General features: G+C 49.7%; 3 protein-coding genes across 6 annotated transcripts in view; all 3 read right to left on the bottom strand.

The window, feature by feature from the left end:
- Positions 1 to 2068: 2068 nt before the first annotated feature.
- Positions 2069 to 3600, bottom strand: Nrn1l (neuritin 1 like). Of its 2 annotated transcripts, none has more exons than XM_021220791.2 (3): positions 3438 to 3600; positions 2624 to 2738; positions 2069 to 2476 (listed from the first exon to the last, which is right to left on the bottom strand). In XM_021220791.2, exons 1-3 carry the CDS (start codon positions 3523 to 3525, stop codon positions 2191 to 2193), a joined length of 489 nt encoding a protein of 162 aa, XP_021076450.1. In that variant the 5' UTR covers positions 3526 to 3600; the 3' UTR covers positions 2069 to 2190. The 2 variants fall into 2 exon arrangements, with proteins under 2 accessions (XP_021076450.1, XP_021076451.1); XM_021220792.2 differs by having other exon boundaries at positions 2624 to 2735.
- Positions 3601 to 3881: 281 nt separating this feature from the next.
- Positions 3882 to 16004, bottom strand: Edc4 (enhancer of mRNA decapping 4). 2 transcript variants are annotated; one of them, XM_021220041.2, is made up of 29 exons: positions 15722 to 16004; positions 12171 to 12327; positions 11685 to 11796; positions 11324 to 11423; positions 10894 to 11083; positions 10637 to 10784; positions 10449 to 10553; positions 10013 to 10122; positions 9839 to 9922; positions 9663 to 9758; positions 9477 to 9579; positions 9194 to 9374; positions 9026 to 9098; positions 8838 to 8929; positions 8575 to 8762; positions 8365 to 8495; positions 8131 to 8284; positions 7350 to 7786; positions 7162 to 7266; positions 6918 to 7070; positions 6800 to 6836; positions 6483 to 6660; positions 6222 to 6377; positions 6019 to 6134; positions 5766 to 5931; positions 5494 to 5680; positions 5183 to 5402; positions 4678 to 4841; positions 3882 to 4440 (listed from the first exon to the last, which is right to left on the bottom strand). In XM_021220041.2, exons 1-29 carry the CDS (start codon positions 15801 to 15803, stop codon positions 4248 to 4250), a joined length of 4218 nt encoding a protein of 1405 aa, XP_021075700.1. In that variant the 5' UTR covers positions 15804 to 16004; the 3' UTR covers positions 3882 to 4247. The 2 variants fall into 2 exon arrangements, with proteins under 2 accessions (XP_021075700.1, XP_029388358.1); XM_029532498.1 differs by having other exon boundaries at positions 8575 to 8765; positions 15722 to 15985.
- Positions 16005 to 16472: 468 nt separating this feature from the next.
- Positions 16473 to 27385, bottom strand: part of Nutf2 (nuclear transport factor 2) — a 17869-nt gene continuing 6956 nt past the window's right edge. Inside the window, exons 2-5 of one of the 2 annotated variants that reach the window (XM_021220385.2) lie at positions 21403 to 21528; positions 20617 to 20688; positions 20433 to 20531; positions 16473 to 18035 (exon numbers count right to left, since the gene is read on the bottom strand). In XM_021220385.2, the coding sequence (XP_021076044.1) occupies positions 17922 to 18035; positions 20433 to 20531; positions 20617 to 20688; positions 21403 to 21501 (384 nt within the window). In that variant the 5' untranslated portion in view covers positions 21502 to 21528 and the 3' untranslated portion in view covers positions 16473 to 17921. The remainder of the gene's footprint in view (positions 18036 to 20432; positions 20532 to 20616; positions 20689 to 21402; positions 21529 to 27385) is intronic. The other variant, XM_029532680.1, reaches the window with a different exon arrangement.

Raw genomic sequence — 27385 nt, 5'->3', positions numbered from 1 at the left:
TCCGTAACAAGATCTGATGCCCTCTTCTGGAGTCTCTGAAGTCAGCTACAGTGTACTTACATATAATAAATAAATAAATCTTAAAAAAAAAAAAAAAAAGAAAGAAAGAAACTGGGGGGGGGGGTTGTGCTCCTCCTGCACACTTGAGTGGAGGTCTCTGGAGACACCTGTCACCTCAGAGTCTAAGCAGGTTCCATCGCACCTGTTTTCTGTCTGTCTTGTCTGTGCAGGTGTGTAAACAGTCTCCTGGCATGACTGTCACAAGCCTGGCCTGCCATGCTTCTTCCCAGCTGATGGCTAACTTGCCAGCATCCCTTCTAAATCCCTCTCCATATCAGCACAGGTCTCTGGGGCCACCTTTTTATGATGAATTTTAATGTTTATTATTTCTTTATGTATGAGTACATGTGCACACATATAACAATTCCTATGTGGAGGTCAGAGGATGACGTGTGGGCATCAGATGACTGACTGTAAGACTTGCAGGCAAGTACCTTTACTGAGTGCTGAGTACTAGGTCATTCCATTGGCCTGTTCTCTCTCTCTCTCCCCCCCCCTCTCTCTCTCTGTACGTGTGTGTGTGTGTGTGTGTGTGTGTGTGTGTTTATGAATATGTATGAAGCGGGAGTGTGCATACCAAGGTCAACCTTGGGGCATCATTCTTCAGGTGCTATCTACCTTGTTTTTTGAGATAGTGCCTTCTCTCTCTCTCTGGCTCTCCAGCAACTCCCAGAGATCGAGTTGTTTCTGCCCTTCCTAGGGCTGGGACTACACACAAGTGCATGCCACCACTCTATGTTTTACATAGGCCTAGGGGCCAAACTGAGGTCTTCACGCTTGTGTGACAAGCACTTTGCTGAGCGAGCCCCCCCCCCCCAGCTATTCCGAGCTACTTATAAGGCAGCCCCCCTTATGTGCTATCACCTCCCATGTGCTACTTCACCTCTGAGACTGCCCATCCTCAAGGACTGGGTAGGCAGAGCAGGCTCGTGCAGAACCTTGTAGATTAGCGGGAAGGAGCTTAATACAAGCATCCGTCTCCCAACTCAGAGAGTGAAAGGAGCAGAAATAGGAGCAGCCCACGAGGAGGCCATTACAATGTCCACCAAAGTCCTCATTTTTAAGGCTAGGAATGGCAGCACATGCTTGTAATTCTAGCACCTAGGAAGAGGAGGCAGGAGGATCACTCCAAGTTTGAGGCCAGCCTGTTTTAGGCTAGTCAGAGCCACATAGGAAGTCCCCATCTTAAAAAAGAAGAGGAGGAAGAGGAAGAAGTGGAGGGGCGGGGAAGAAGACATAGTGTTAACCTTCTCTGTTTTTCTGGCCCCAGTGCAATGGACAGTGGCTCTGCCCACGCCACATACTCTTTGTGGAACACTGTTGCTTCCACTGTGCCTTCTCGAATCATGTATTTCTGAGATAGTGCTCTCTCTCTCTCTCTCTCTCTCTCTCTGGCTCTGCAAACCCCAAAGAGCAAACTTGTGGAGAGCAGAAGCCAGAGCACCCCTCTTTATGACCTCAGCTTCTGTAACTGCTGATCCTGTCAGGGGTTTGAGTTTAGACTTAGACCTTCCGGATGGGCTTCTCCTTGGACAGTCCAGACCTCAGAAGGCCGAGCACTGAGTCTGAGCATGTATTGAAGGCTGAGGTTTAGTAGAGGGAGAAGCAGGTGACACATCAGGAGGTTGCAAGGAACCTGAGAAAGACCTTGGCTGGTCACCTGGGGTGAGGAGTTGAGGGTAAGTCTGAGATGGAGAACTCTCACCCTGGGACCCTGTTGTAGCCCCCCTACCACGACCACCACATTTCTGCCAGGTTGGGAAAGGCAGAGAAGGGCTGTGCATTCTGGCAGATCCTGGGTCTCTACCAGGGCCCTAGGGACCCAGGATGCTCTTGGGACCTATAGCATAATGGAAAGAAACTTCAGTACCGCCATCACAAAATGAATGTTTGTGAGGATAACTGAGTCCCTTGTGGAGGTACTGAGGCACGCACATTCCATGCTGAGATAATTTCCGGGGGTCCCTGCTTTAGTCAAGAGTGCCACAGCCAGGAGAAAGGAACCAACTTGGTGCAAATATAAATAAATACCTTTAATGAAAAGTGTGCACACTGCAGAGCTCACATGGCGGCCGCCACTGCATGCAGTGATGGGAGGCAAGGGCACTGTTGGCTGGCCAACCAGACTGTTTAGGCCAGAGGCCCCAGGAGGCAGGCAAGTGCTAGAGCAGCTGCGAACAACGCGGGGGCTGGAGCTGGAGCCAGGGCAGGAGCTGTGGCCCGTAGTGTCTCCTGGTTGGTCTCTGGGCCGGCAATCCGCTCCCGAACACTCACAGGAGCGCCACAGAGGATGTGCAAATTATCTGGGTGTGGGGCACGGCGAGCTTCTTGCTGCAGTGACTCCCACACTGCAGCCGCCTCCTCTGGGCAGCCTGACAGGACCCGAGAGGCACAGGCGTGGAAGTCATTCCAGGATCTGTTACAGAATGGGGTTGGGGGGCGGGGTTAGAGCACAAAGATTTGGACCAGGAAGAGACTCGGGGGCCCTGAGGTGGTGAAGCAGTAGCACAGACTGGGTTGGTGCCTCCCACCGACCGACCCATCACCTCCCACCTTCTGGTACCTGCAGACAGTCTGTAGCTCGCCTCCTCGACCCATGCCATCCCCCAGGCGGATGAGACATTCAGCAAAGCCTTGGTATATGGTATCACAGCGGTTTGGGCCCTCAGAGGCCACTGCTGGGTGGGGTACAGATTAGGAGTGGGTTGGGGATGGAGAATGGTTAATAGAGTGAGCTAGAGTCCATTTGTCAGGAGCTTGTTTACCTGATGCTGCTCTGGGGACGTGACTCAGCGTGAAAGAGGTGCCCCCAGGGAACTTCAGGGTAGCTGGAGATCACTTGTCTTTAACTCTCAAGATAGGATTAGGACTATGATGCACATGGAGGTGTGATGTGGGGACAGAAAGAGGGTGTTGGGTCCCAGAGCTTAGTTCCTTCTCTAGTTCCTGGGACTCTAGGTCAAAGACAGGGATTCAGGGGTGGAGGGTCTGGAAGCAGGCGGTCATGGGCAGGAGGTAGTCCTCCTGTAGTTTTCAAGAGCTTCACCTGGCACTTTGATTGCCTCGCTAAAGACAAGTGTGTTGCTGAAGCTGAGCAGGCTGGGTGGGGATCAAAGCCAGTCACTCTAAGCTCAGAGATCCATGGCCTGAGAGCTCTGCTGGGGACCAGAGACTCCCTTTGTCAGAAGAGGGGCTACAGGATTTAAAGGTTCTCCCCCCACAGCTGAGCTACTGTACTTTCCATCCTGAAGCCACTATCACACGCTCCCAGAGCCCTCACTACTCATTTCTAACTCCTTTGCTCCCATACCCTATACCCAGTCTGGCTAGGACCTCTGAGAGGGTTTGTAGCCTCGGCCCAGAACGCTCACACTCACCGAGTGGCAGTAGCAGCAACAGAGTCAGGGCACAGGGTCGCCGCTGACAGCGGCGGCGCCAGTGGCAGTGGCGGCAGTAGCACATCATCCCTGGCTGTAAGCCTAGTGCAGGAGCTAGAGGCTTGGAGAGCTGCCTGTGGACCCAGCCCACAGAGGAAGGGATTCTGATTGGATGGGGCCTGGAGGCGGAGCATCATCCCAGCTGTCAGCCCCGCCTCCTCCAGCATCCAGCTAGGCAGAGGAGCAAAGGACCCCAGAGGGCAAAACTGCCCAGAGAAGAGGCAAGTTGATGCTGAGCTGGCTCTAGGCGCTTTGCCTGAATTGGACATGGGAGGTGTGAGTATGTTTATCAGATGAGAATGAGTGCCAGGGGAACCCAGAGTGGGTTGCTTTGGACAGACTTCCCCAGAGGGAGGAAAGAATAGTCACATCAAAGACAAACTAAAAATCACACACATACTTTCTTTTATTCCAAAAGCCTTTAATTGAATTTCTCAATGTTTTTCAAAAACAAAAAGATCCAAATTAGAGGTAAAAAGGAACATGGAAAATTCAACTCAAGTGGTGTCACGATCTTGGGGTCATGCTTCAGGCATGGCAGGACCCAAGAAGGCACAATCCGTGCGTGCCCTGGGCCCGCCTGACCCTGCTGGTTAACACAATCAGTAGAGCACTGCCCGTGGGCCCTGCTGCTTACCTCCCTCCACACACCAGAGATGAAGGCCTGAGCAGGGAACCAGCAGACATGGCCCTGCCTTGACCTAAACCTGCCACCTGGCCTTCAGTGTCACCTCATCCCTCTTTAAATGGCTAAGGGAGGCTAGGGGTCACAAGGCCGTGTAACATTAGGCTGAGGCGGCGGGCAGCTTTGCCAAGTGAATTGTGTGGATCAGCCTGCAGGAACTGGAAGAGCTTCTGGCGCACCTGAGCCATGACAGAGCCCATGTGGTCTCGAGTGATGGGATCACTGTGGTCCAGGTGCATCACAGCCTCTTCCAAGTAGCTGGGGATAGGGGGAAAGGCCGGCTAGAGCTGGATGCAGCTGAAAGGAGTGCCCCCTGGTGGCACTGAAGCCCAGAGGCACAGTGAAAAAGAAACTCTCTAAGCCTCATATGGGAACGGGTAGAGAATATAGGTAGAAAAGTTAGCGATGGGAGTCAGGCAAGAGTGGGTGTCTGCTATGACCCGTTCTCTATCCCTACCTCTAGCTCATCGTCTGGTCCCCGACCGCCCCACTCACCTGAGCTTGAGGTCACTTCTAGTTCCAAGGTCAGATGCTAGCTGCTGGATTAGGGAAAGGAGAACAGGCTGGGAGAGTGGACAGGGCGGCTGCCCAAAAACCTGGGCTGGGTCCACAGTTTCACACACATACAGCACCAGGTTGAGATCAGCAGCAGTCAGCGCCTGGGAGTAGAACAAGACAGCATGCTAATTCATCCCTAATACCAGGATGGGATGCTTTCTTATCTGAGATGTATGGTCTATGGCCAAAAGACCAAAGTTGGGTTCTAAGAGTTCCAGCAGTGAGGTTCAGAAACTCTGAGAGGGTTGTAGGGCTACTTTACAAGACGAGATTATGAAGTTTTCCTCAGAAAAGGTGGGTTAAGGTAGAAGGAAAGTGGTCTAGCATGAGTCTGACAGACAGCCCAAAGACTACTGAGGAAGTGGGCATATGGCATATGCACCTTGTCAGGACACATCTTGGTCAAGTGCTACTCAGTCATTAAGGCCTAACACTATCATACCTGCTGGAAGGCCTGATTGAGGTGGCCCTGCTGCAGTAACTGCAAGATATGGGCTTGTTGGGCCTGGCAGTCAAGGTGGGCAGAAGGGACAGGTGTGCCAGCAGCTGAACGCATAGCCTGCATGATGCTGGAAGTGACGGTGGCCTGCTGCTCCTTAAGTGCCACACTCACTTCACCCTTGACAATGCGTTGTACTTGTGCTAAGATTGACTCCTGCAAGCTGCAAAGGGAAGTGAGCCAGTGAGGTGGACAGGAAGCCTGCTCTGGCCCTTCCTAGCCTACCACCTCAACCCATAGCTTTGCCCACACACCTGCCTACAGCCACATGCAGCTGGTGTTGCACCTCGGCGCGAACACTGCTAGACACAGTGGCCGCCATCTGCTCAGTGGCACTCTGCAGTGTGCTGACCAGGCCCCGAAGCTGGGCCAGAACAGGCTCCCTAGCTTCTTGCTCACGGGCCTTCCGGCTCTTCATGTGACTCTCCAGCTGCTGCAGATCTAAAGGGTAACAATGGGGATCATAAAAGGGGTAACACCAGAGTACAACCACTCCTACTACTTTGGGTTTTATGATGCCACTCACATTCCTGAGTGCCCAGTCTAAAGCTGTCATTGATTTGCTGGAACATAGCCTGGCAACTCTTCTCAAAAGCTGGCAGTACCACACTCTGGAAGGCTTCCCGGTAGGCAGCCTGCATTGGTCCCTGTAACGTGTCTGCAGCTGCTCGGGCAATGGCATCTGTTAAGTTCTAAAATATAGGGAGGGGTCAAGTTGAAAGCCCGAGTCCGACCTGGCCTGTCTAGCTACACTCCCCCCATCTTGGATCCCGCATCACCTTGGATTTGAGGAGCTTCGAGATGCTCTCTCTCATGCTGCCTTCCACAGCTGTAAGCTTGGTAGCCACTGAGTTGCTTAGCTGGCCTGCAACAGGCTCCAGACTTCTGGAGACACCTAGGAGAGGCAGGTGGAGGAACCAGAGGTTTGAAAATGCCCTACACCCACCCAGCCCACTTGAAAGAAACCTCATGGAAAACTCACACGGAGGAACTGTTTTCTTGATCTCATCCCTGACGCTGCGCTCTAGCCGCCCAGCCACAGCTGAAGACAACGCCTGGGATAGCTGCTGCGTCAACTGCTCCTGCAGCTGCCCACCCCGTTGCTGCCCCTCAGCCAGTGCCCGCTCCAGCCGCCGTTCTGTGGTGGAGCTAAGGAACAGGCCTACAACGGGACCTATGCCTTTCCTAGGCAAGAATGCTACCGCACCTTACTGCCATGCTGTGCCACTACCCCCAAGGATACGCTCCTGCTCATGCCGCGTCTCCAGGGCACGCTCTACATGGTCTGTGACAGTACTCTGAAGACCTTCAAGCTGGGCACAGAGACGCTGTAGCAGCTCTTCTTGGTTGTGCCATAGCTCTGCCAGCTCTCTTTGCTGCTGCCAAATTAGTGCTGGCCAGTCTTCAGGGGGCTCCGCCACCTGGCAGAAGCACTGACAACTTACACAATGTCTATCCTGTCTATCTCCAACCCCCGCCCCCCCAGAAAGAAATAGCTCGAAGTCCCTCCCACCCTTGTGGCATGAGGTCCCATGGGTAAAAAGGTGCTCCCTTACATACCTGTTGCTCTGTCAGCCGGGATCCCACAGCTGAATCCCTACATAGGCAAAAAAGCATTGCAGGTCACAACAGGCAGCTTAGGAGACCACCCCTGGCCCTGGTTCCAGAATCCTCCTACCCATCATCCTTCTTGCTTTTTCTCTTGAGCTTAGGTGACGTCCGAGGGGATCCCTTGGTCTTCCAATCCTTGGAAGTCAGCCGAGGAGGAGGAATTTTGCTGCCAAAACCTCCTGAGGCAGAGGCAAGGCTGGCAACCTCATCATCATGGTCACTGTGGAAGGGGAAGTGACTGCTCACCTGCTGTCCTGTCCTACTAACGGCTCTCCTTCACAGAGGAGCACACAGAACCAGGCGGTGCTCACCTTTGCTCAGCACTGGTGTCCTGACTGTCATGCTGCTGCAGCAGGTGATAAGGTGGCCTGTGGAAAGCCAGGCTTTTGTGCTTTTCCTGGAGGCCATTCCTGGGGCTGAGGAAACACACTGGCTCAGGAGTACTAATCCTAATGTCCCTCCCACCCCAAGCAGAATTTTCCCCTTCTAAGCTTCTCACCTTTCCGTCAGTGTGCTGCAGGTCTCACGAGTAATGTCAGGTGCCGTAGGCCAGACCTGACTGTCAGAGGTTGCAACTTCCTGGGTCAGGGCTGCTTCCAGTAGGGAAGGGGTGCCATGCCTATCCCCATCCCCAGGGCTTCCATCCAGACCAAGCTGAGAGCTGAGCTCAGGGCCTTGCCTGGGCCGAGGAGAGAGTAAGTGTAGTGCTGAGGCAGCTGAGGCCATGCTGTCTGGCTCAATGAGGCCCTCAGGAACAGAGGAGCCGAAGCCACGGGACAGGGCCTCAGATGCGATTTCAGGAATGTCCTGGGACAGGGCAGTGGATGCTGAGGAGATCACATCAGGAGAACGAGTTCGACTTGGGGAGGCCTGGGGTAGCCCTAATGGCTCCACTTCCTGCAAATCCAAGGACAGTGCAGAGGCAGCAGTGGATACCTGAGAAGGGCAAAGATAGAGGCTTAAGTGATGGGGCTAAGGGGCACAAACACTACAGATCACTGGGATCTGTGGTGACGGCCGTAATGTAACAGGAAAGAGATGCAGCTGGAAAGCAGGGCCACAGCTCACGAGAGATGGCGATGAGAGGCTGATGATGCCCTCCAGGAACATGAAAGGCCACTCTAACCTCTGGGGAAATGACACACTTCCAAGGTCAATCAGGGTCAACAGAAAAATATGCAGGAATAGAGTGCTCCAGTCTTTCCCACCGACCTCTACCTGCCGCTACCCAGTACTTTATACTCATGCATATCTCCTCCCCACCCCCAACATACACACACCTGACCAGGTCCCTTGGAAATCAACTTGTCAGCTGGGCCTGGGAGCAGGCCCGGAAGGAGGCTTCGAGGGCTTGCCTGCAGGCTGCTGCTGCTGTTTATAGTCAGGCTGCCATCTAGCTGCAGCTTGGGGCTCAAGGTCAGCTCCTCAGGTGGCCTATTGGCAGAAAGGTAAGGCATCAGCAACTGTAATTCGTCCCATTCTGGCACTAGACCCAATTCTGATTTTTATCTTACCTGGGCAAGGAGGGGTCCATGGCTGAGGAGCTGCTCACAGCAGACACAGCTGTTAGAGAGCTGCTGCTGCTGCTGCTGCTGCTGCTGCTGCTGCTGCTGCTGCTGCTGCTGCTACTAGGGGATGCAGAGATCTGGGAAGATCCAGAGAATGAGCACTCAGGTCAGCCAATGGGACACTACCAGAGCTCTCTCCACTGAGGAGGGAAGTACCTGCTGCAGGGAGGCAGTGGGTGTCATGAAAGCATCAGGTGTCATCAACTTAGGCTTGGTCTCGCTGCTCAGACTGAGGAAGTCTGCAGGAGCAGGCAGTTCCACAATGCGCCGCAGGTCAGGCTGAGAACCATGGGCAGCTGAAGCTAGCCCCTCGGAGCCTAGTTCAGGTCGAGACTCTCCAAATGCTGCTGGGAAAGCTGCCAAGTCAGGTCTCCAAGCCACAGCAGTGGAACCTGTCTCCCTCCTGTTCCCTTACTCACTGAAGTCCTCGTGGGCAGTGTGGGTAGAGAGTGGAGTTACCACGTCAGGGTTCAGCTGTGGCTGGAAGCGGATCTGCACGTCTTGTAGTGCCCTAAAGAGCAACAAAGGGGAGAACAGAATACTCAAAGGCCAGGGCCATAGGGTCGGGGAACACAGACAGGACACAGCAGGCCTCCCTGACACTCACTTAGTGTGCACACAAAAGAGCTTGATGAGCACACCAGCTGCGGATTCCAAGGCACCAGCTCCATGGGAACTCTCTGAAAGGACAGAGTGGATCATTAAGGCCTTGGCCTGCTCTGTGCACGGACACTTCCCATATACCAACGTAGAACCCTGAGCCAGGGCACCTCACCGGTCCCCAGACTATCATTCTCCTCCTCTGCAGGCAGGACCTCAGTGTGCCGTAGCCGGCAGCGACTCACAACCTGGATGCCAAAGCTCAGCACAGGGTGAGTGAGCAGGAACTCAGAGATGGAACTGAAGCATGCGCGGCCCTCGTCCTGGTTCTGCAGCAGCTCCATCACGTAGAGGACCTGCATGAACAACACACTCCTAACTCAACGGAGGCTGTGTCACATAGCCCTGCCCTGCCCAGCAACACCAGCTCTTTCCGGCGTACCACCACAGCAGCCTACCTTTCGTTGCACATCACTAAGAATCAAATACTCTGCTGAGAGGTCCAGGCAAACTTTGAGGCTGGGAGGCACACTCACTGAGCTGAAGATATCTGGGGAGAATCTAGGAAGCCAAGACACAGACCAAGTAAGACTGAGAATTTAAAGAAGCTAGACCCCCGGTCTCCCTCCCTCATTCTAGTTTACCGAATGGTTTGCAGGCAGGTCCAGGACACTGTGCACCACATCTTCAGCTCTCGATTCTGGTCAGCGCCGGTAATGAGGAACCTCCAGAACGGGACCCTGAAAAGCAACAGGCACTGACTGGTTAGCAGCTAGAAGCCCACGGAAAAGCCCACCAACTTGTCTACCCGCTCACTCACTCAGGATCCTGTTTCTTATGGTTATCACAGAACAGGAGGCAAGAAAGAGGCCGCCCATCATGAGGCTTCCACTCATGCAGACACCTGCAAGCAGACAGATGAACAGTCTGAGTGAATGATCTGTCTCTCTTTCTAAATAGGACAGACACTAGTGTCTTTCAAAGCTTGCCTTACCTTGGCTCATCCTGACCTTCAATATAGATCTGCCAGAACTTGACAAAGCCATCATGGCTTGCGGTAGCCAGGACAGTCCCATCAGGGGAGAGGGCTCCTTCACTTAGGCACTGCAAAGAATCCAAAAGCTTTGCTTTGCCTCCTGACCAGATTTAAGAATGAGCCCTTCCTAAATGAAGATGGTAGTGAGCTGGGCTGACCAACAGTGGCCTCACGCTCCTGTGTGACTGACTGTGGTGGGCAGGCACTACAGAGAAAACCAGACTTGCAGAGCAGAGCTGGATTAGGAATGAACTGTACAAGTGACAGCCCATTTGTCTTCAACATCCCCGTGAGCAGCATACTGGTAAAGCCCCCTGAGCAGCTGTGGAAACAGGGAATAGCTGAAGAGCATGGACGAGGGGCAAGGTGGAGAGGAGACCCGTTGCAGACCTACCGTGCTATGGCCTTTAACCACAATAAAGCCCTGCTTGATTTGGCTGACATCCACAGGCCAGGTGTTGTGGCTGGAGCGAAGCATATCCAAGTCCCACACCTCAGCCTAGGGAACAGGGAGGGATTTACTCCATGTGCACGTTCAGCAGGCAGTTCTGAGCCTTCCTTCTCCAGGGGCAGCGCTCTTACCCGGTCCTCATGCAGCAGGGCCACTGTCGGGCTGCTCTCCTCACAACAGTCCTCACTCTCCTCGGGGATGAAAGGGCACCAGATGATCCTTCGGAAGTGGTTCAGCGCTGTACCCTCTGGCTGCCGGATATGGACTAAAATCTCTTCTCTGAGTAGGGAGTTAAGGCTAGCTAGCTAGATGATGATGTAAAACCCTTAGCAGCCCCCGCCCTAGACTCAACTCTGCTTTTTTAGTTCCCTGGCCTGGGAATGGATACTGAATTTTACCCTTGACCAGAGCCAAGCGCCACACAAAAAGATTGCCAGCCTCATCCAGGCAGGCGAGCTGTGGAGAGTTGAGGTGTGCAAAAGCAAGATCAGCCACACTGCCTGTGAAGCCCTTGAGCAGGGTCCGCTCCGAAGTACTGACACTGATCACACGGACCATTGCCGAGCCGTTGTTGGCAGCTGGAATCAGAAGCAGAGGATCATGAGCCGGCGCCCAGCCCCGGGCAACAGCAGCACAGGAATGCCTGCCTCCTACTATCACCACAGCGCCTACTGAGTCTGCTTTTCCTGACCAGCTCCCCCAGCCCTGGGAGATGTCAGGGAAGCCTGAAACCTCTACCGTGCCCTAGCATCTGACTACATCTGCATCTCTGGGGTTGGTAGCAGAACACTTCCTTCTTGCTGCATGTCCTTACTTACCCCTAATGGCATATGCCAAGAAGGAGTTAGACACTGCAATCAGGTTGCCATAGTAGTATTTCTGCTCCCAGTCATACTTGGCGACAGGCTGGATTTTCACCTGAGAACTCAGAGTAAGGAAGGTTGAGGAAGCTGAGGGATGGAGTAGTTAACAATCCTGAGGACAGGACAGGTTCACAGGTACAAACCTAGCACCCACTGACATCTCCTACATCACATTTCCACAGAGGTTTGTGAGTCAACACTGGTTTTCTGAAAATAAGGTACATTCTTTAACAAAGTGGTTCCCATGAGTGGGAGTGGTTCCCATGTGTGGGAGTGCTCCCATACGGTACATATGCCACAAAATCCTGGTACTCACCTTGTTGCTCCCCCGAGCCTTGCTGGAAATGCTAGAATCACTGCTGGCCACAATTTCCACTTCCTTGGCCAAAATCCCAATGCAGGTGGAGCTGTCATCTCCAGAGAGGCAACTGGAAGAGGTACACACACCTAGTCCTTGTTCTCCAAAAGGCTCAGTGGAGGGTGCTACGGGTAGACTGACCTGATGAAGCTGTCTAGTCCCAGATTCCCAGTTCTGCCTGGCTCCCATATATACAGCTCCCCTCGCTCACCTCCCTCCTGACAAATGAGGTAAATTCCATTACACTAGGCATCCAGGACAAGTCTTCAGCTTGTTCTCATCTCCTGTCTCAGTATATATATTTAGTGAGGTATAGTACTCTGCGTCAGATCATCCATAAGAGAGGAAGCAGAGGCTGATTGCCCATTTGACTTTAATCCTAACCCTATGGCTAACCAAAACCTGCAAAGATATCATTATCATTACTATTTCTCAGGTACTCACATGACCTGCTTCTCCTGCAGGTTAATGGGTGGCATTGTCCGTATACCAGGTTTGTTTGTTGAGTTACCATCACCTGAACTGAGCGGGTCAGGGACCAGGAGCCCATTGAGGTCTCCATTGTAGGCACTGGATGGCCTTTGGCTTTCGGCATTGGAACCTAGGGAAAGAAAAGGACACAGTGAAAAGATTGCTATGCCTACCATGAGCTTCTTCTATAGCTCTAGACAACAAAGTACTCAGGAGCATTTGTTATGTCCAGTGGGGAGGAGGGTCCTTTGTTCATTCTTCATTCTGTAAGTGTGGTTATACAGCAGGGTCAAGGATGAACATGAGACTCTTCTACCGATATGGGAAGGTTACAAACCGGCAAAGAGCTTCCAATGGAGCCAGAGGCACAGCTTAATGGTAGCATGTTCGCCTGCCTAGTTATTATATGTGAGGCCCTTGGTTTGATCTTCAGCACCAAAAAACAAACAAACAAACCCACCCCACCCACCCCAAATTAGGCCAGTTAATATTTGGGTTAAGAATAGCAAACACACTTGATTTGAAGGAGGATATAAGAACAATCAGGATATCATAGCAATTACATTTACAGCTTGGAAACCTGGGAATGCTGGGTGTCATGGCACATGCCTGTAATCTCATCATTTGAGAGGACGAGACAGAAAGACTGAGTTATATAAGCTATATAGGAAGTTCAGGCTAGCCTAGAGTACATAATGAAATCCTGTCTCAAAACAAAGCAGAACGAAGTCAGAGAAATGGCTCTGTGTTTAAGCAGCAATTGCTGTTCTTGCAGAGGACCTAGGTTCAATTTTCAGCCCCCACATGGTGGTTCATATTCATCTCTAACTCCAATTCTAAGGGCTGTGGTACCTTCTTCTGACTCCCTCAGGCCCCAAGACCACATGTAGTACACATACATATATACAGGCAAAACACACAATAGAACAGGTAAACCTAAAACAAACAACCCAGAAACAAAACATGGCAAGGGTAGAGGCTGAAAACGCCTGAGATGAGGCTAGGTTGTTCAGCCTCTCTCTCTGTGCAGTAAAAGCCAGAGAAGCTCACCACCCCTTCCCTTTTGTGAGACAGGGCCTTCCTGTGTAGTCAGATGGCCTTAAAGTTGAGATCCTGCTTCTGCCTCCTAAGTGCTGGAATTACAAATACATGCTAGCACACTTGGCTCTACAAGGGTTTTACGTTTTACATAGTCAGCTGTAGCCAGTGGACAGAATATTACAAGGCAACATACAGAACAGCTGAGAGTCTGTGTGAGCTACAAGAACTCAAGCACAGTGGGAGTTTGTGGAGAAGGGTTCCTAATGCAAAGAAAGAGGGGGTCTGCACACTGAGTTAGTTAACAAGCCAGCTTGGGCAGGTAAACTCAGGAAAAAATGCACATGGGGACCTAGACAAGGAAGAGAGAAGCTATGGGCATGTGGGGAGTGTGGAATCAGGAATGACCTTATTTTAGATGTTTGCAGTGGCTGGTCCCACTCCTATTGAGTGCTGCGGCCTGAGGCCTGGACATCACTTGCTTGCTAGGCGGGTTTTTATTGTTGTTTGGGGGATAGGAGGTAGTACTAGGGATGAAACTCAGGGCTTCCTTTGCACATGCTAGACAATTGCTCCACCACTGAGCTATGTCTCCACTTATATAGTTATTTATTTTCTTATTTATTGAGATTGGGCTTCAACATGTAGCCTGAGGTAGATTTCAGCTGACAATTCTGCCTCTGCCTCCCAAGTGCTGGGACTACAGTGAATGCCACTAGGACTGGCTTCTTGGCTATGTCTCAAAAACTTACTAACTCAGATACCACTTCCCAAACTCCCAGCTAGCAAGAAGGCACTTCAGGAAAAGACCAAGTTTTCAGTCATAAGACAGCCTTAGGTCTGGTAAGTCCTTCGAGGAAGAGACAAGCAGAAGCTACTTGAAAAGAAAACCATCAGCTGGGCAGCAGCGGTGCATGCCTTGATCCCAGCACTCTGGAGGCAGAGGCAGGCAGATCTCTGAGTTTGAGGTCAGCCTTCACAAACTACACAGAGCAAGTTCCAGGACAGCCGGGGCTAAAGAGAGAAATCCTATCCTAAACAAACAAACAAACAAACAAACCAACAACAACAACAACAACAAAAAAAAAAGAAAGAAAGAAAGAAAGAAAGAAAGAAAGAAAGAAAGAAATCAAGTGTTGGTCACAAACAAAAAGATTTACAAGGAAAGGCCCTTTATCTTTCACTAGGACTAGAACCACTCTAGCTGCTCAGGGATAAGCTGGCTACTCTCCCTTCCTAGCAGTCTATGGTGAGAATAAACAGACCTAGGCTACACAGTTAATCATGTCAGGCTCTACGAAGTCTGTACATAGTTGTATGCTCAGCTGACGGTGGGCATCAGAGGCACTAACCGCCTCATGAATCAAGGGAGCACACCCTGAAAATGCAAGCCCAGGAGGCTCAGACAGCAAATGGATTATCTGTGGCTGTGTCAGGTGAACCCACTGGAGAGTACCAGTGCCTGCTTTAGCAGTCTGGGTTCCACCAGCAGGCATAAAAGGTGTGAGAAAAGAATCAGTTCTCAATATGTACACCATTACCTCTGGTCAACCACCACAATGTTCAAACGTCTCCGAATCACACTGAAACATCTCGTTTTCATACATACTATTTCCTTTTTGTAATATGTATCTTCTACATAAGTGCCTGGAGGATTTTTCCTGTCTATAGTATCCAAACTAGCCTGAACCGTCTCCTCTCAAACCAGCCCTCTATCTCCCTCACCATTATTTCCCCATTCCCATCACAGTACCCCGACAATCCCCTTTTACAATAACATTATATTTCAATGCTGGTGGCCTTCTGTCCTGGGAGCTCTCATCTGGGAAGAGTAGCCCCAAGGAGGATACCGGGAGCCCAAGTAAAACTCGAGTGAATTGGGGACATATGGGCTTGCTGACGTTTGGAACCTAATCCAACCTAATCAGAGCCTGTCTGTGATCTGCCTTCAATCCAGCAGAAACATGAATTTGGTGTTGTCCACCTTTTGCCAGAAAATCGTTTTCAGAGCAACATCAGGCCTGGAGTATACACTTTTGGGGGAAAGCCAAGTTGCAGGTTAGGCACAGAGGCGCTTCAGCCGATCACTCAATTCTAGGCCTAGAACTCGCTAAACCGACACTGCACCAGGCCTCTGAACCCTGGCGAGGAGGGACACGGGGCCAGTTCTCAAAACACTGAAATTTGGAGGCAAGGAAACCAGATGGATTGAGTGGATTCCGGGGAGGGCGCCTTACCTTCTGCCAAAACACTTAAGAACAAGGCAGAATGGTCTGGCATAGGATGGGGAGGGGTAACACCCAGGGGTCTGCGCCATTCTCTGGATAGACCCAGGGATCATCCATGACTCTAATTCCTGTCCTCCGCAATCAAACCGGAGGATCCCGGGTCTGGCTAAGGGAACCTGCGGCACCCGAAAAACGGTTCAGATCTACGCCATTCGTCCACCACTTCGCTAAGAGCCTGCCCACCCCATCCCGGCTCACCTCCGGCGGGCCGGTCCAGTTTGAGGATGTCCCGCAGATGCTGCGTGGCGTCCTCAATGTCGATGCTCGCGCAGGAGGCCATGGGCCCGGCCACGAGAGTCCTGCTCGCCCGACGTTAGCTCCTCTACCTACGCACAGCGTCCAACTTCGCCCAGCCACGACCCCGCTGGAGAGCAGGAGACGGAGCACCACACAAAACCTAGCCGCAGTTCGCAAACCGCCGCCCGGACTGCCTCCGTGAGCCCTGCCAACCCCACCAACCGCCTCCACTTCCGGTCCCACTGACCTTCGCTCCCGGAACCTACAGCGACCGCAGAAGAAAGGTTCCGAGCTCAGGGAAACCTAGTTCCTACCAAGAGGCAGCCTCCGTAGGCTGCTTGCTCCTGGCTAGTCCAGTAGTGGGTACATTTCACAAGACTGAGAAAGAGCAAATGTACTTCAGCATTGGGCTGCCTCAAATCCTACCATCTCTGGAGATCTAACCCAGGTCCTAGGCCATTCTGATGAACTCTGGATAATGGTACAAGAAAGCCAACTTTACTACTCAGGTAATAACTTTTCAGACCTTAAATAAGTTAAACTGGTAAGGATCTGTTCCCCCTTAGGAGTAAGGAAGACCAAGACATCTGCGAGGTCATTAGCCCCAGGAAATGCAAGGGCAGGGGAGACAGTTTTTATCCCCCAAACTGTCACTGTTACCAACTGTCCCCAGTAACCCCTTGTCCCACATTGGGAATAAAGGAGACCATAGTTTACAAACACCTCTTTATTGCAGACATTTCAGGCACAGGTACATGGAAGAAGCTGTATTGCAGATTTTATACAGGGTGGATTAAGAGGTAGCTGGCATCTACCTCTCTCCCACCCCTACTTCCCCCAATACACAGCAGCTAGAGATGAATTCCACTGGAACCTCCTGTGTGGCGTCCAGGACTATGCTGGTATAACCAAGCAACCTGTGGAGTACGTGGAAATCTTTACTCTCCCCTCACAGTGCAGGAGAGCAGGAAGAGGGGAGCGTTCAGGTGTGCCTAGCCAATCTTAAGCCCCATATCCTGGGCTTGGTTCTAGCTTGCAGTTGCTATTTTAGTAGCTTTATACTATTCAGAGGTCTCAGGGATGAAAAGCTCTATCGGTACTGAGCAAGACCTGTGCCCAGACTAAGAAACAGGGCAGAAACTGCCATACTAGGTAAGATGTCCTGGGATTTGGAGAGTATGGGCTGTGTGGAAATTAAGGAGATGGTGTGTAAATGTCCTGCACAAGTCTTGAGGGGAGAGCTAGAGCACTCCTTCCCTCTGACTCCTTCCAGTGTGGAACATATTCTCCACTTAATGGGGCCTGGCTATGATAGCCCAAGCAGGTAGCACAGCATCTCTCACTTTGCTTGGGGAATGTGGGCATCTGCAGGTCATTTATTCTGGGCATAGAGCAGGCCTCTACATTTGGGACTTCAACCCAGAGGGCATAAACATGGGAAGTCATATTTGCTAAGGCCTTTCTAGCTGCTACAGAATATCTACCCTGCTACTAGACCCAAATCTACAAAGCAGAGGCCACAGGAGGTGTCAGACAGCTGACTGAAGAGCCTTCAGGCCAGGCCTGCTTTCCAAAGCTCTGGGGCTGGAGAGAACTTTGCCCCAGCAGGCATGAGCGCTTGAGTGAATTTGCTCCTTGCAGCAGGTTCTGTTAAGGTGAGGCAGAGATGGGGGTGAGGGAAGGGAGACAACGGGCCAGAACTGTTGATGCCCAACTACTTAACTAATTAAAACAATTTAAACTGTTAAGAAAATTTTTGTGGTTTTATTGTATCATGAGGCATTGAAACATCTGAACAAATCAATATCTGGGCGGTTGGTGAGGCAGCTGCTTTCTCCTTCACTTCTTTGGGTTACTAGAGCAACTTGTCAGTAGATTAAAAAAAAAAAACAACAACAAAAAACAAAACCAAAAACCGACAATCTTTTGCATTACTTAAGTCTTTCCAAGGCATGCGCTGGTACAACACAAACTTTTCCTGTCAGATGCGACTAGTCTAGCATTCAAACATCATGCACAACACCGTGGTGACAGGAGCGCCCTGCACCCGCTCCCGCCTCGGCCCTGCTCGTTTGTGTATGATATTTGGAGCATCTGGAGGAGTGAGATAGGATTGGGAAGAGGGAGGAGGAAACAGCGCGACTATCTGGCCAGGAGGAGGTCAGCCGAAGTTGTGCAGGGCAAGCCTGAACATGTCATTGGTGCAAACCCAAGCATCGTTGATGTTCTTTAATAGAAACATCTGGTGGAAACCCATGATGGGATCTTCGTCAGCCTGTATGAATGGAGAAAGGAAAGATTCAGTGAGGGTGCTAAGGAACGGAAAGGATGTTTAATGGTAGTACAACCTTGGGATCAGGCACTAATTATCTTAACACTGAATTCCAGCACAGAATAGGTATCTGTGAGTGTGAATTACTATGTGTGAAACTGCTGGTCACATAGGTGTCAATGAAGGGCTACTCACACGTACACTGAAAGGCAGCGCACTTTACCACTTAGCTAGGCAGCAGAGAGGGGGACTTGCCTGTCTTCTAGCTCAACAATGTCTCTGGGTAGAAGTGATCAAAAATTTTAAGGAATCTTGAAACACTATTTATTAATTTATCCCAATCAAAACTACTGATAAATGGTTTACATCTTAAAACTGAGTTCACATTGGGCCCAGTAGCACATACTTGTCAGTGTGTGTATGACAAGGCCATTTAAAACAAGCAAACCAGGGTTAGAGAGATGGCTCAGTGGTTAAGAGCACTGACTACTCTTCCAGAAGTCCCAAGTTCAATTCCCAGCAACCACATGGTGGTTCACAACCATCTATATTGGGAATCTATAATGGGATACCCAATAGCCTCTTCTGGTGTGTCTGAAGACAGCAACAGTGTATTCATATACATTAAATGAAAAAATAAATTTAAAAAAAACAAAAAACAAGCAAGCAAGTAAGCCCTCCCACCCCCAACAAATAAATACAACACACACAAATTTCACAATAGGATCAGAATTTTATAAGGGGTTGGAATAGGATGGGGAAATGACCAGCATAATACTGCAACAGAAAGAGGCAGACCCCAAACTCTAACCACAATTCAGAAAAGCAGGATGAGGCCTAGCGCACGAACGCATGCTCTGGCTTCACCTCTTTCTCTAAGAATTAGTGGTAACAAGGATCATCTGAAGCCCCAGCTGGGCCACCAACACTAGCAGGAATCTGAAACTAGGTGTGAAGTGCCTGATATTTATCACTGCTTATTACTCCAGCCTCAGAAAGCGGAGGATGCGCTTCCAGAAATGCCTCCGCAACCCCGGGGGCCTACTTGGTTGCAGGTTCTGGAACTGATAGAAAAGTAAGGCGCCGTCCCAGAGAGCTGGGCCTGGCCAAGAGGTCAGGCAATCTGTCTGCTCTGGGAAGAGGCTCCTGGGAAGTGTCTGACTATAAGGATGGAGGTCTTAAGAGGGGTCAAGGAGACAGACAGTGACACACACCTTAAATGGCTAGAGGCTCTTGCCCTACAACCCTGGTTTCCTGAGCTGGATCTCTGGGACCCATGTGAAAATGAAAGAGAAAAGTTGTCTTCTAACCTCCGTCTGTGTATTATGGCATAATACAATCATTATGGACACATACAATATATATATTTTTCATTTTCTTTTTCTTATGGGAAAAGGGAAATAAACAAGGTGGAACTTCATTTGCTTTGACAGGTGGAAGAGCCAGCTTGGGTTAGTCATGGTAGTACACTCTTTTCTTTTCTTTTTTTTTTTTTTTTAAGATTTATTTATTATTATATGTAAGTACACTGTAGCTGTCTTCAGACACTCCAGAAGAGGGCGCCGGATCTATTTATGGATGGTTGTGAGCCACCATGTGGTTGCTGAGAATTGAACTCAGGACCTTCGGAAGAGCAGTCAATGCTCTTAACCGCTGGGCCATCTCTCCAGCCCCAGTACACTCTTCTCATCTCAGTATTAAACAGAGGCAGGAGGATCTCTGTGAATTAGAGGGCTTGGTCTACATACCAAAACCTTGTCTCAAAGAGAGCATGTGGGAGCACCAGCTTGGGTGGTAGCATTGAGGGCTATCTGAGGATTATCTCTAAGTGCCCAATCAGCAGGTCTCTTTATACCTCAGGATGACACAGGAGCCCAAGAGTTTGGCAGGACAGCTTCACCCTGCTCCTATTCATCTTGCCTCCTTTCCATAATGGCTCTAGACCAGTGCTTGTCACTAGAACTTTCTGCAACTACAGCCACTGACCACAAGCACTTGAAATGTATACAACTAAGGAAGTCCATTTTAATTTAATTAGCACAATTTAAAATTGTATGGAGCCAATCTGGTCTACAGAGCAAGTTCTAGGCCAGTGAGGGGTACACAGGGAGACCTGACCTCAAAAATACTTAGACATAATTGTGGGGCCAAGGGAGGGGCTCGATGTAAGAAAGCATCTGTCTAGCCTGCACTCAATATCCAGCACCAAGGAAAGAAGGGAAGAGGGGAAGGTACAGGTCAGCTGCAGCGGTTCGGGGCTGTCACACTAAACAACGTAGGGCTAGGCAGCCACTTTGGACGTCCCCCCAGTAAGCAGGTTATATCTACGGGGAAGGCACAGGAGCCCACAGCTCTGCTTTGCCTGCCTACTCCTGCCCTGAAACACAGTGGCACTGCTACCTTGAGCTGGCCCACAACCATGCTGATGATGCAGCTATCTGGTGTAGGCTGGTGGTCCTGTGCCGTGATGCTATGCTGAATTTTCTGGAACGGAAGGCTCTGCAAGAGAAAGAATGGGAGGTAAGCTGGGGCCAGATGAGGCCTGAAAGAAGGCACCTGTGCCTCAGTTCTGGACCTTACTCACAGATAGCTTTTCCACAATGGCAGCTTTCCCCTGGAACTGCTGTCCTTCCCACGTAAGGCATGATGCATCAATCTAAAATGTGTGTAGGAAAGAAATACAGTGAGAAGAGGCAGTGAAAGGGACTGACCGGGGGACAGGACAGTGCCAGAGCACCTGTCCTATGTGCATGAAGGCCCAGGTACAATCCCTCTAACTCGTAACGACAAATTATATCATCTAGGATGAATTTGTTCCAGCTCCTAAAATGCCTTTATGTCCAAGATTTCTGAATGAACCCTGACATTCTGGAAGAGATACTGACAACTTCTGATGACTCAACCAGGATCTATGGCTACTCCTTCCTATCCTGGGTAGTTCCTTTTGCTTAGCCTGAATTCCCTTGTGTTGCTGAATCTCGCAGAATCAAGAATGAATCAGAAAGAATAAATGCTTATCATTAAATCATGAAGCAATGCCCACCTAAAAGACTCCTTGGGTTAACTTTATTCTATCTGCATGGGCACTCAGATGTTCTGGCCTCAAAAGAAGCTGTACATGGGACACCCCCCCGCCCCCTCAAGCCAGCACTGCACTGAAAATGCTCATGGCTGCTGCCTTCAAAGGATAATGTATCCTAATCTATACTTGGTACAGAGAGATTCTCCTAAGGACTTCGTAACCTGATAAGGTGCCAACCACATTGAATGACAAAGCCCAAACTTCTTGTCCAGGACAACACAGTTGCTACTCTTGATATCCATATTGATCCCCTAGGGTTTTATTCTGGCTCTCACATTGGAGACTTACATAAATTGCGCCTAGCTGGGTCCTGTCGTTATCAAATAACTGGTAGTAATGCTGAATAAAGCTGGATCCGATCTGCTCCCAAATTGGCTTGTCTCCCATCCTGGAGAGTCACCACCTCTCGGAGACCTGCAAGACCAAGACAGAAATGTTAGTACCTCAGAAGCAAGCAGCAGCCTGTCTTTCCTAGCCTCCTCATGCAGGAAGACCTCTGTTGATACCCGTTCAGGGTATGTGACAAGCCTGGGGGTCTCACAGACCTCACCCAACCCTGACCAGTGGTAGGGACCACATTTAGCCCATCTAAGGACCTCTAGGTTGATGACAGAGGGTGCCAGGCATACAAGATGGGTGTTGAGGCTATACCTAGGGTGAAGGAAAACCAGAACAGGCCCTATGTCCAATAACTGGAGAAGAAGGAACTAAGCACCAGCCCCAGGTCCACACCTTCCTTTCATCCTTTCAATAACCTCCAAGACCAAAGTTCCTGCCGCTCTACCCACTAATCAGACCAGGAACTACTCATGTTTCTGTGTAGAACGTTTCTCTTTTAGCCTTCAAGCTTCCAATAATGTCTTAGGGATGTGATGGTGATGGGGGTTTGGAAAGACACATGGCTTCTAAAGACTCCATTCCCCACCACAGCAAGTCCTAAGGAGCCACCTAACTCCTCTGAGAGACCAGGTGATTCTTGACCTGGTCTTTGCTGGTGTCAGTTCTTCAGTGATAAAGCTATTCTCTACTCACATAAGAGAGTGACAGAATGAGAAAGGGAAAAATAGATGAAGGCATGTGTGGGCGCATCCTGTCTCACCACTATACCGTTCCTGAGGAGTGTCTCCATATAGCTCGAGGCCGCCATCCCAAAGACACTGATGAAAAACCCATGTTGGCTTTGTTAAAGTCCTCCAAGAGAAGGCAAGTGCACTCACTTCCTGTGGCCGAGAGACCCATCCGCTGCTCTGTATGGTTCTGACTGCAGAGGAGCACATCCTCTGCACTGAGAATAGGTCTGAGACTTAACCGTAAGAGGGAAATCTCACCCCAGCAGAAAAGCATTAGTTGTGGTAGGAGCTTATACATGTCACTGCTTCTAGGGCTCCCACATCCTCCTCTGCAAAACTGAAGACAGTAACTCCAGCTTGCTGGTGGTTATGTAGCTCAACATGGTAAGTAACTAAGTCTCTATGACCTCCCAGAAGGCCAGAGGAGCCAGCAGGAAGGGACAGAGTAAAGGAACAGAGCTGAATCCAATCCTCCAGCCTATGATGATACTCGAGCCAATGAAAGGCCAGGAAATGAAGCCAGTTTTATTTTAAGTTCCCTAGGAGGTAGCTGTACTAAAAATAGCAACTATGCTCAGATGACTAAGAAATGTCCAGGAAAGTCTAAAACAAGCGGAGGAGAAAGCTTGGATCCAGCCATGCCCATACACAGGAACCTGAGGTGTGTCCCAGTTCACATTTGTAGCAAGAAACAAATCAACAAATGAAAGAAGCATAGAATCTACAACCATTTTCACATGCAGTTTTGGTCATATTTCTAAATTTCCAAGAAATGTCCACATTTCCTACCCTTACATTTCTGTACCTTCACCATAGTATCCACTCAGTATGACCTAACCCCACAGAAGCCAAGATACTTAGTCCAGTTCCCAAGAGCTCTCAGGGGAAGCTGCAGGAAGAATGAGGGTCAGACTTCCTTCTGCTCTCAACCCATATTAAGGGGAGGACCTAGAAAAGAACACACCACGCAGAAGAAACAGCGCCACCAAGTATGTGACAGCACCAGACCAGCTGATGGATAGAAACTGGGACATCAGAAAAGGAAAAGAAGACTGAGAGAAGAGAAATGGGCTAGTGTGTGCTAAGACAGTGGTAGCCCGGGAAGTAGGAGGTGTCTTTCTTTTTCAGTAGTACTGTCTATCTTATCTACCCAAGTATCTACCTGGAGAGTCTTACTAGGCTGGCCTAGAACTTGCTATGCAGACCAGATTGGTCTGTTTCCATCTGACTTTGCCTCCGAGGTTTTTTTGTTTTTGTTTTTGTTTTTCGAGACAGGGTTTCTCTGTGTAGCCCTGGCTGTCCTGGAACTCACTTTGCAGACCAGGCTGGCCTTGAACTCAGAAATCTGCCTGCCTCTGCCTCCCAAGTGCTGGGATTAAAGGCGTGCGCCACCACGCCCCGCTGCCTCCCGAGTATTATTAAAGCACTACCATGTCCAGCTAGGTAGGGCTTGGTTTTGTGTTTGCTTCTTTTGAAGCCAGTCCTAGTATGGAGCCCTGGCTGCCTGAGTTTGCTAGGTAGATCAATCTGACTGCCTGCAGAGGCGTACACCACCACACCCAGCAATAGTATTGCTCTTAAGAGTAAGCTAACTCTAATAGGAAAAGTCTCTGGCTAAAGCAGTAACAGAGGGTCAAAATGAAACGGCAGCATAAGGACTGGGGAACAAGAGAGGTGAAAAGGAATCTTCAAAACTGGATAAAGTCTGGCCTGGTGCTACAAGCCTATAATGCTAGCTACTTGAAAAGCTAACTTAAGAAGAACCCTGGTCCAAAGGCTATGCAGCTACAGAGTGAGTTCAAGGCCAATTTGGGTAACTTAGTGGTATCTTGTCTCAAAATAGAAAATAAACCAGGGCCTGGGTAGAGAGTGCTTGCCTAATATACACAAAACCTTGGGTGTGATCTTCAGCAATGCAAAGGCCAGATGTAAGTGGCATATGCCTGTAACGCAAAGACTTGGGAAGTAGAAGTAGGAGGATCAAAAGTTCACTGTGTCTCTTAGCTACACAAGGAGGACAGTCTAGGCTAGACACACTGTTTCAAAAACAAAACAAGAAGAAGAAAACCAAAGGCAGCCCCAGGAGCCAACACCAACCTTACTCCAGGCCTGCCTGCCTGACTGTGCACTTACTGCCACGGGCCTGAACATATGACATGTGATAAGGTTCCCATGTCACCGTACTGTAGATATAAGGAAACATCGGAGAGGTTGAACAATGCAGAAGGGCTCACGTAAAGCTCATTCAGATACCAGGGCTGACATGGTCTTGTATAACTGAACCCTAAACCACAAAGTTGGTCATGTGCTCCCTTGACCACTGAAGCCTTTGGCTCACACAAAACACCCATACAAATGAAATACATAAGAAGCAGCAGCGCCGGGTGTGGTGGCGCACACCTTTGATCCCAGCTCTTGGGAGGCAGAGGCAGGCAGATTTCTGAGTTCGAGGCCAGCCTGGTCTACAGAGTGAGTTCCAGGACAGCCAGGGCTACACAGAGAAGCCCTGTCTGGGGGTGGGGTGGGGAGGGGAAGCAGTGCACACCTTTAATCCCAGCTCTCAGGGAGCTGAGGCTCCCAGAGGTTGATAGTAGCCTGATCTACACAGTAAGTTCTAGGTACCCAGAGTTACACTAGACCCTGTCTCAAAATCAAAAACAAACACAACCAAAACAGGAAAGAACAAGACAAACTTAGATCAAACCCTTTAAGTTGTGCTGGTGGTAATCTATGCCCATCCTTGCCTTGCTGGCCATTCATTCTGTCTGCATCTACCACCACACACACACACATACACATGCACACACACCAGGCCCAGTGGTTGCTCACCAGGACTTATGTGAATGTCATTTCCTGGCCAGGATACAATGACTTGCTTGGTCAATCCTTATTCTTCCTCCAAGACACTAATCAGACCCTATTTGTTTGTTAACTCACACCAGGCACCAGTGCTGACCACCTCAGGTATAAACCCCATCAACTTTCCTGGATGCTTTGGAATTTACTTTGTAGAGCAGGCTGGACTCAAACTCAGAGAGCCACCTGCTTCTGCCTCCTAAATAAATGTGTGCCCACAACACCTGGCCACCTGTGCCAATTTTCATACACATAATCGTTATACATCCTTCCCTACTACAGAATGTACAGCACAGCAATTGATTTAATTTAAATTTACAGCTTAAAGCAGCAGAATACAGAGGCCCTTCCCATCCACATGCACAACTCCCTGGGGGAGGGGTCCAGGACAGGGTTGAATGCTTCCTCAGAACAACAGCCAGAAAGCTCTGGGCGTGTTCTTAACATGTTTACTTCAAAGTAAAACCCCGAAACAAAGGTCTCACAGACTCAGTTTCACATCAGATTAAGAACTAACCTTTAGGAGCTGAAGAGATAGCTCAGCAGTTAAGAGCACTGACTGCTCTTCTCTTCCAGAAGTCCTGAGTTCAATTCCCAGCAACACAGGGTGGCTCACAACCATCTGTAATGCGATTCAATTCCCTCTTCTAGTATGTCTGAAGACAGCTACAGTGTACTCATATACATAAAATAAATAATTCTTAAAAAAAAAATAAACTGTTAAACATTGACCTAAAAAAAATAAAAACAAACAAACAAACAAAAAAAACAAAACACCTTTATCTGTGTTTTTAAATCTCAAGGGTCTCCAATAGCAGTGATCTGCACATCATAGAGACTCTGATCTCAAAGCCAGGCGCAGATCAAGCAAACAGAATTGCGGAAAAAACCTTATGTGCACTCCCCAACTCTGGCAATCCTCAGGTTAGAGATGAACCAAACGAGACCCAGTCAGCCCATCTGTTCAGCAGCTGCTCGGTAGAGTCGGACCGTCCAAGTTTGGTGGGCCTCAGAACCACAACTCCAATGACAACCTGAGTTCTCTTAAAAATAAAAATGAGCCGACTGAATCCATAAAACAGGAGCCTCCGGGCATGAAGCCCTCAAACTCTGGGAGCAGCAAAGCAGGCCGCTCTCAGAGATTTTTACTCTAAGGGCTAAAGATGGACGTATGTAGGAGTTCATGCCTTCATGCCTATAATCTCAGCACTCAGGAGGTCTAGAGAGGAATACTGTGTGAGTTCTACGCCAGTCTGTGCTAAAGGGATGCCTTGTGTCAAAACAAACAAGCAAGCAAGCAAGCAAGCATGAATACCATCAGGAGACTACAAGGGTGACTCAGCAGTTAGCATAATTTACTGAACACCTAGGTTACACACCTAGGCTCAGCTCCCAGCATCCAGGTACTGACTATCAACCAACCAGAATGCCAGGTCCACAGGATTCAAAGCTGGCATCTGCGCACACCTGCATATCCACAGTATATGGACAGACATGCGATGAGAGCAGACACATGAGAAGGGTCAGAAGTCTGGCAAGATGGCTCAGTAGGTGAAAGCATTTGCTACTAAACAAACCTGTTGGAACCAACACAGCAGAAGTACAGAACAGATAGCTCCAAGTTGTTCTCTGACTTATACATGCATTATAGCGTACTCCATCCCCACAAAATGTAATAAAGTAAAAGAAAAGGGTTGGAGACGTAGTTCAATTGTGGAGCACTTTGTGTGAAGCCCTGGGCTCCCTCAGCCACACCCACATCCACACGCAGGGCGCCTGTCCTGTCTGGGTGTAGTGGTACACACTCGCAATCCTACCACTTGGGAATTGAAGGCAGAAGGATCAGGAGTGTAAGGTTATATTTTACTACATTGAGAGCGCAAGGCCAGTCCAGACTACATGAAATAAAGTAAAACCGGAAAACCCTGCATGATTAAGAGCACTTATTGTTGCAAAGGACCTCGGTTCAGCTCCCAGCACCCACACAGAGTCTTACCACCTTCTTGGGCAGCAAGCACAGCACTGAAACACATAAAATAATAAAAATTCATCTCAAAGTAGTTTTTAAAAAAATCTTCTCTAGTCTCATAATGATATAGAATCCAGAATACGTAACCCAGGATCTGTGGCCTCCAATACTTCCTAGTATCTGGAAGAAACCCTCATTGCTACTTTATCCTCAAGGCCGAGCCCTCCTGGCTGTCTGATCTGGGCTTTGCCACCTACTTTCTTCCCTTGTTAGCAACCCACATTGGGCAACTGAGGCCATTCCAACCTGAGAACTTTGTAGTCATTGTTTCTTTTACTGCATTGTGTGTGTGTGTGTGTGTGTGTGTGTGTGTGTG

The sequence above is a fragment of the Mus pahari genome, chromosome 20, assembly GCF_900095145.1.
Source record: "Mus pahari chromosome 20, PAHARI_EIJ_v1.1, whole genome shotgun sequence".
Taxonomy (NCBI): domain Eukaryota; kingdom Metazoa; phylum Chordata; class Mammalia; order Rodentia; family Muridae; genus Mus; species Mus pahari.
The sequence above is the reverse complement of the archived record's forward strand: the minus strand, read 5'-3'. Positions and strand labels throughout refer to the sequence as shown.

What these genes read in the sequence shown, in the direction of transcription:
- Nrn1l (XM_021220791.2), bottom strand. Translation starts at nt 3,525, where the DNA reads ATGATGTGCTACTGCCGCCACTGCCACTGGCGCCGCCGCTGTCAGCGG. An exon ending in GTTGCTGCTACTGCCACTCG is followed by an intron (nt 2,739 to 3,437) that starts GTGAGTGTGAGC and finishes TACCCCACCCAG; the next exon opens with CAGTGGCCTCTGAGGGCCCA. An exon ending in GAGCTACAGACTGTCTGCAG is followed by an intron (nt 2,477 to 2,623) that starts GTACCAGAAGGT and finishes ATTCTGTAACAG; the next exon opens with ATCCTGGAATGACTTCCACG.
- Edc4 (XM_029532498.1), bottom strand. Translation starts at nt 15,803, where the DNA reads ATGGCCTCCTGCGCGAGCATCGACATTGAGGACGCCACGCAGCATCTG. An exon ending in TTAGTGATGTGCAACGAAAG is followed by an intron (nt 9,375 to 9,476) that starts GTAGGCTGCTGT and finishes TTGTTCATGCAG; the next exon opens with GTCCTCTACGTGATGGAGCT. An exon ending in CAAGAAAACAGTTCCTCCGT is followed by an intron (nt 6,135 to 6,221) that starts GTGAGTTTTCCA and finishes TGCCTCTCCTAG; the next exon opens with GTGTCTCCAGAAGTCTGGAG.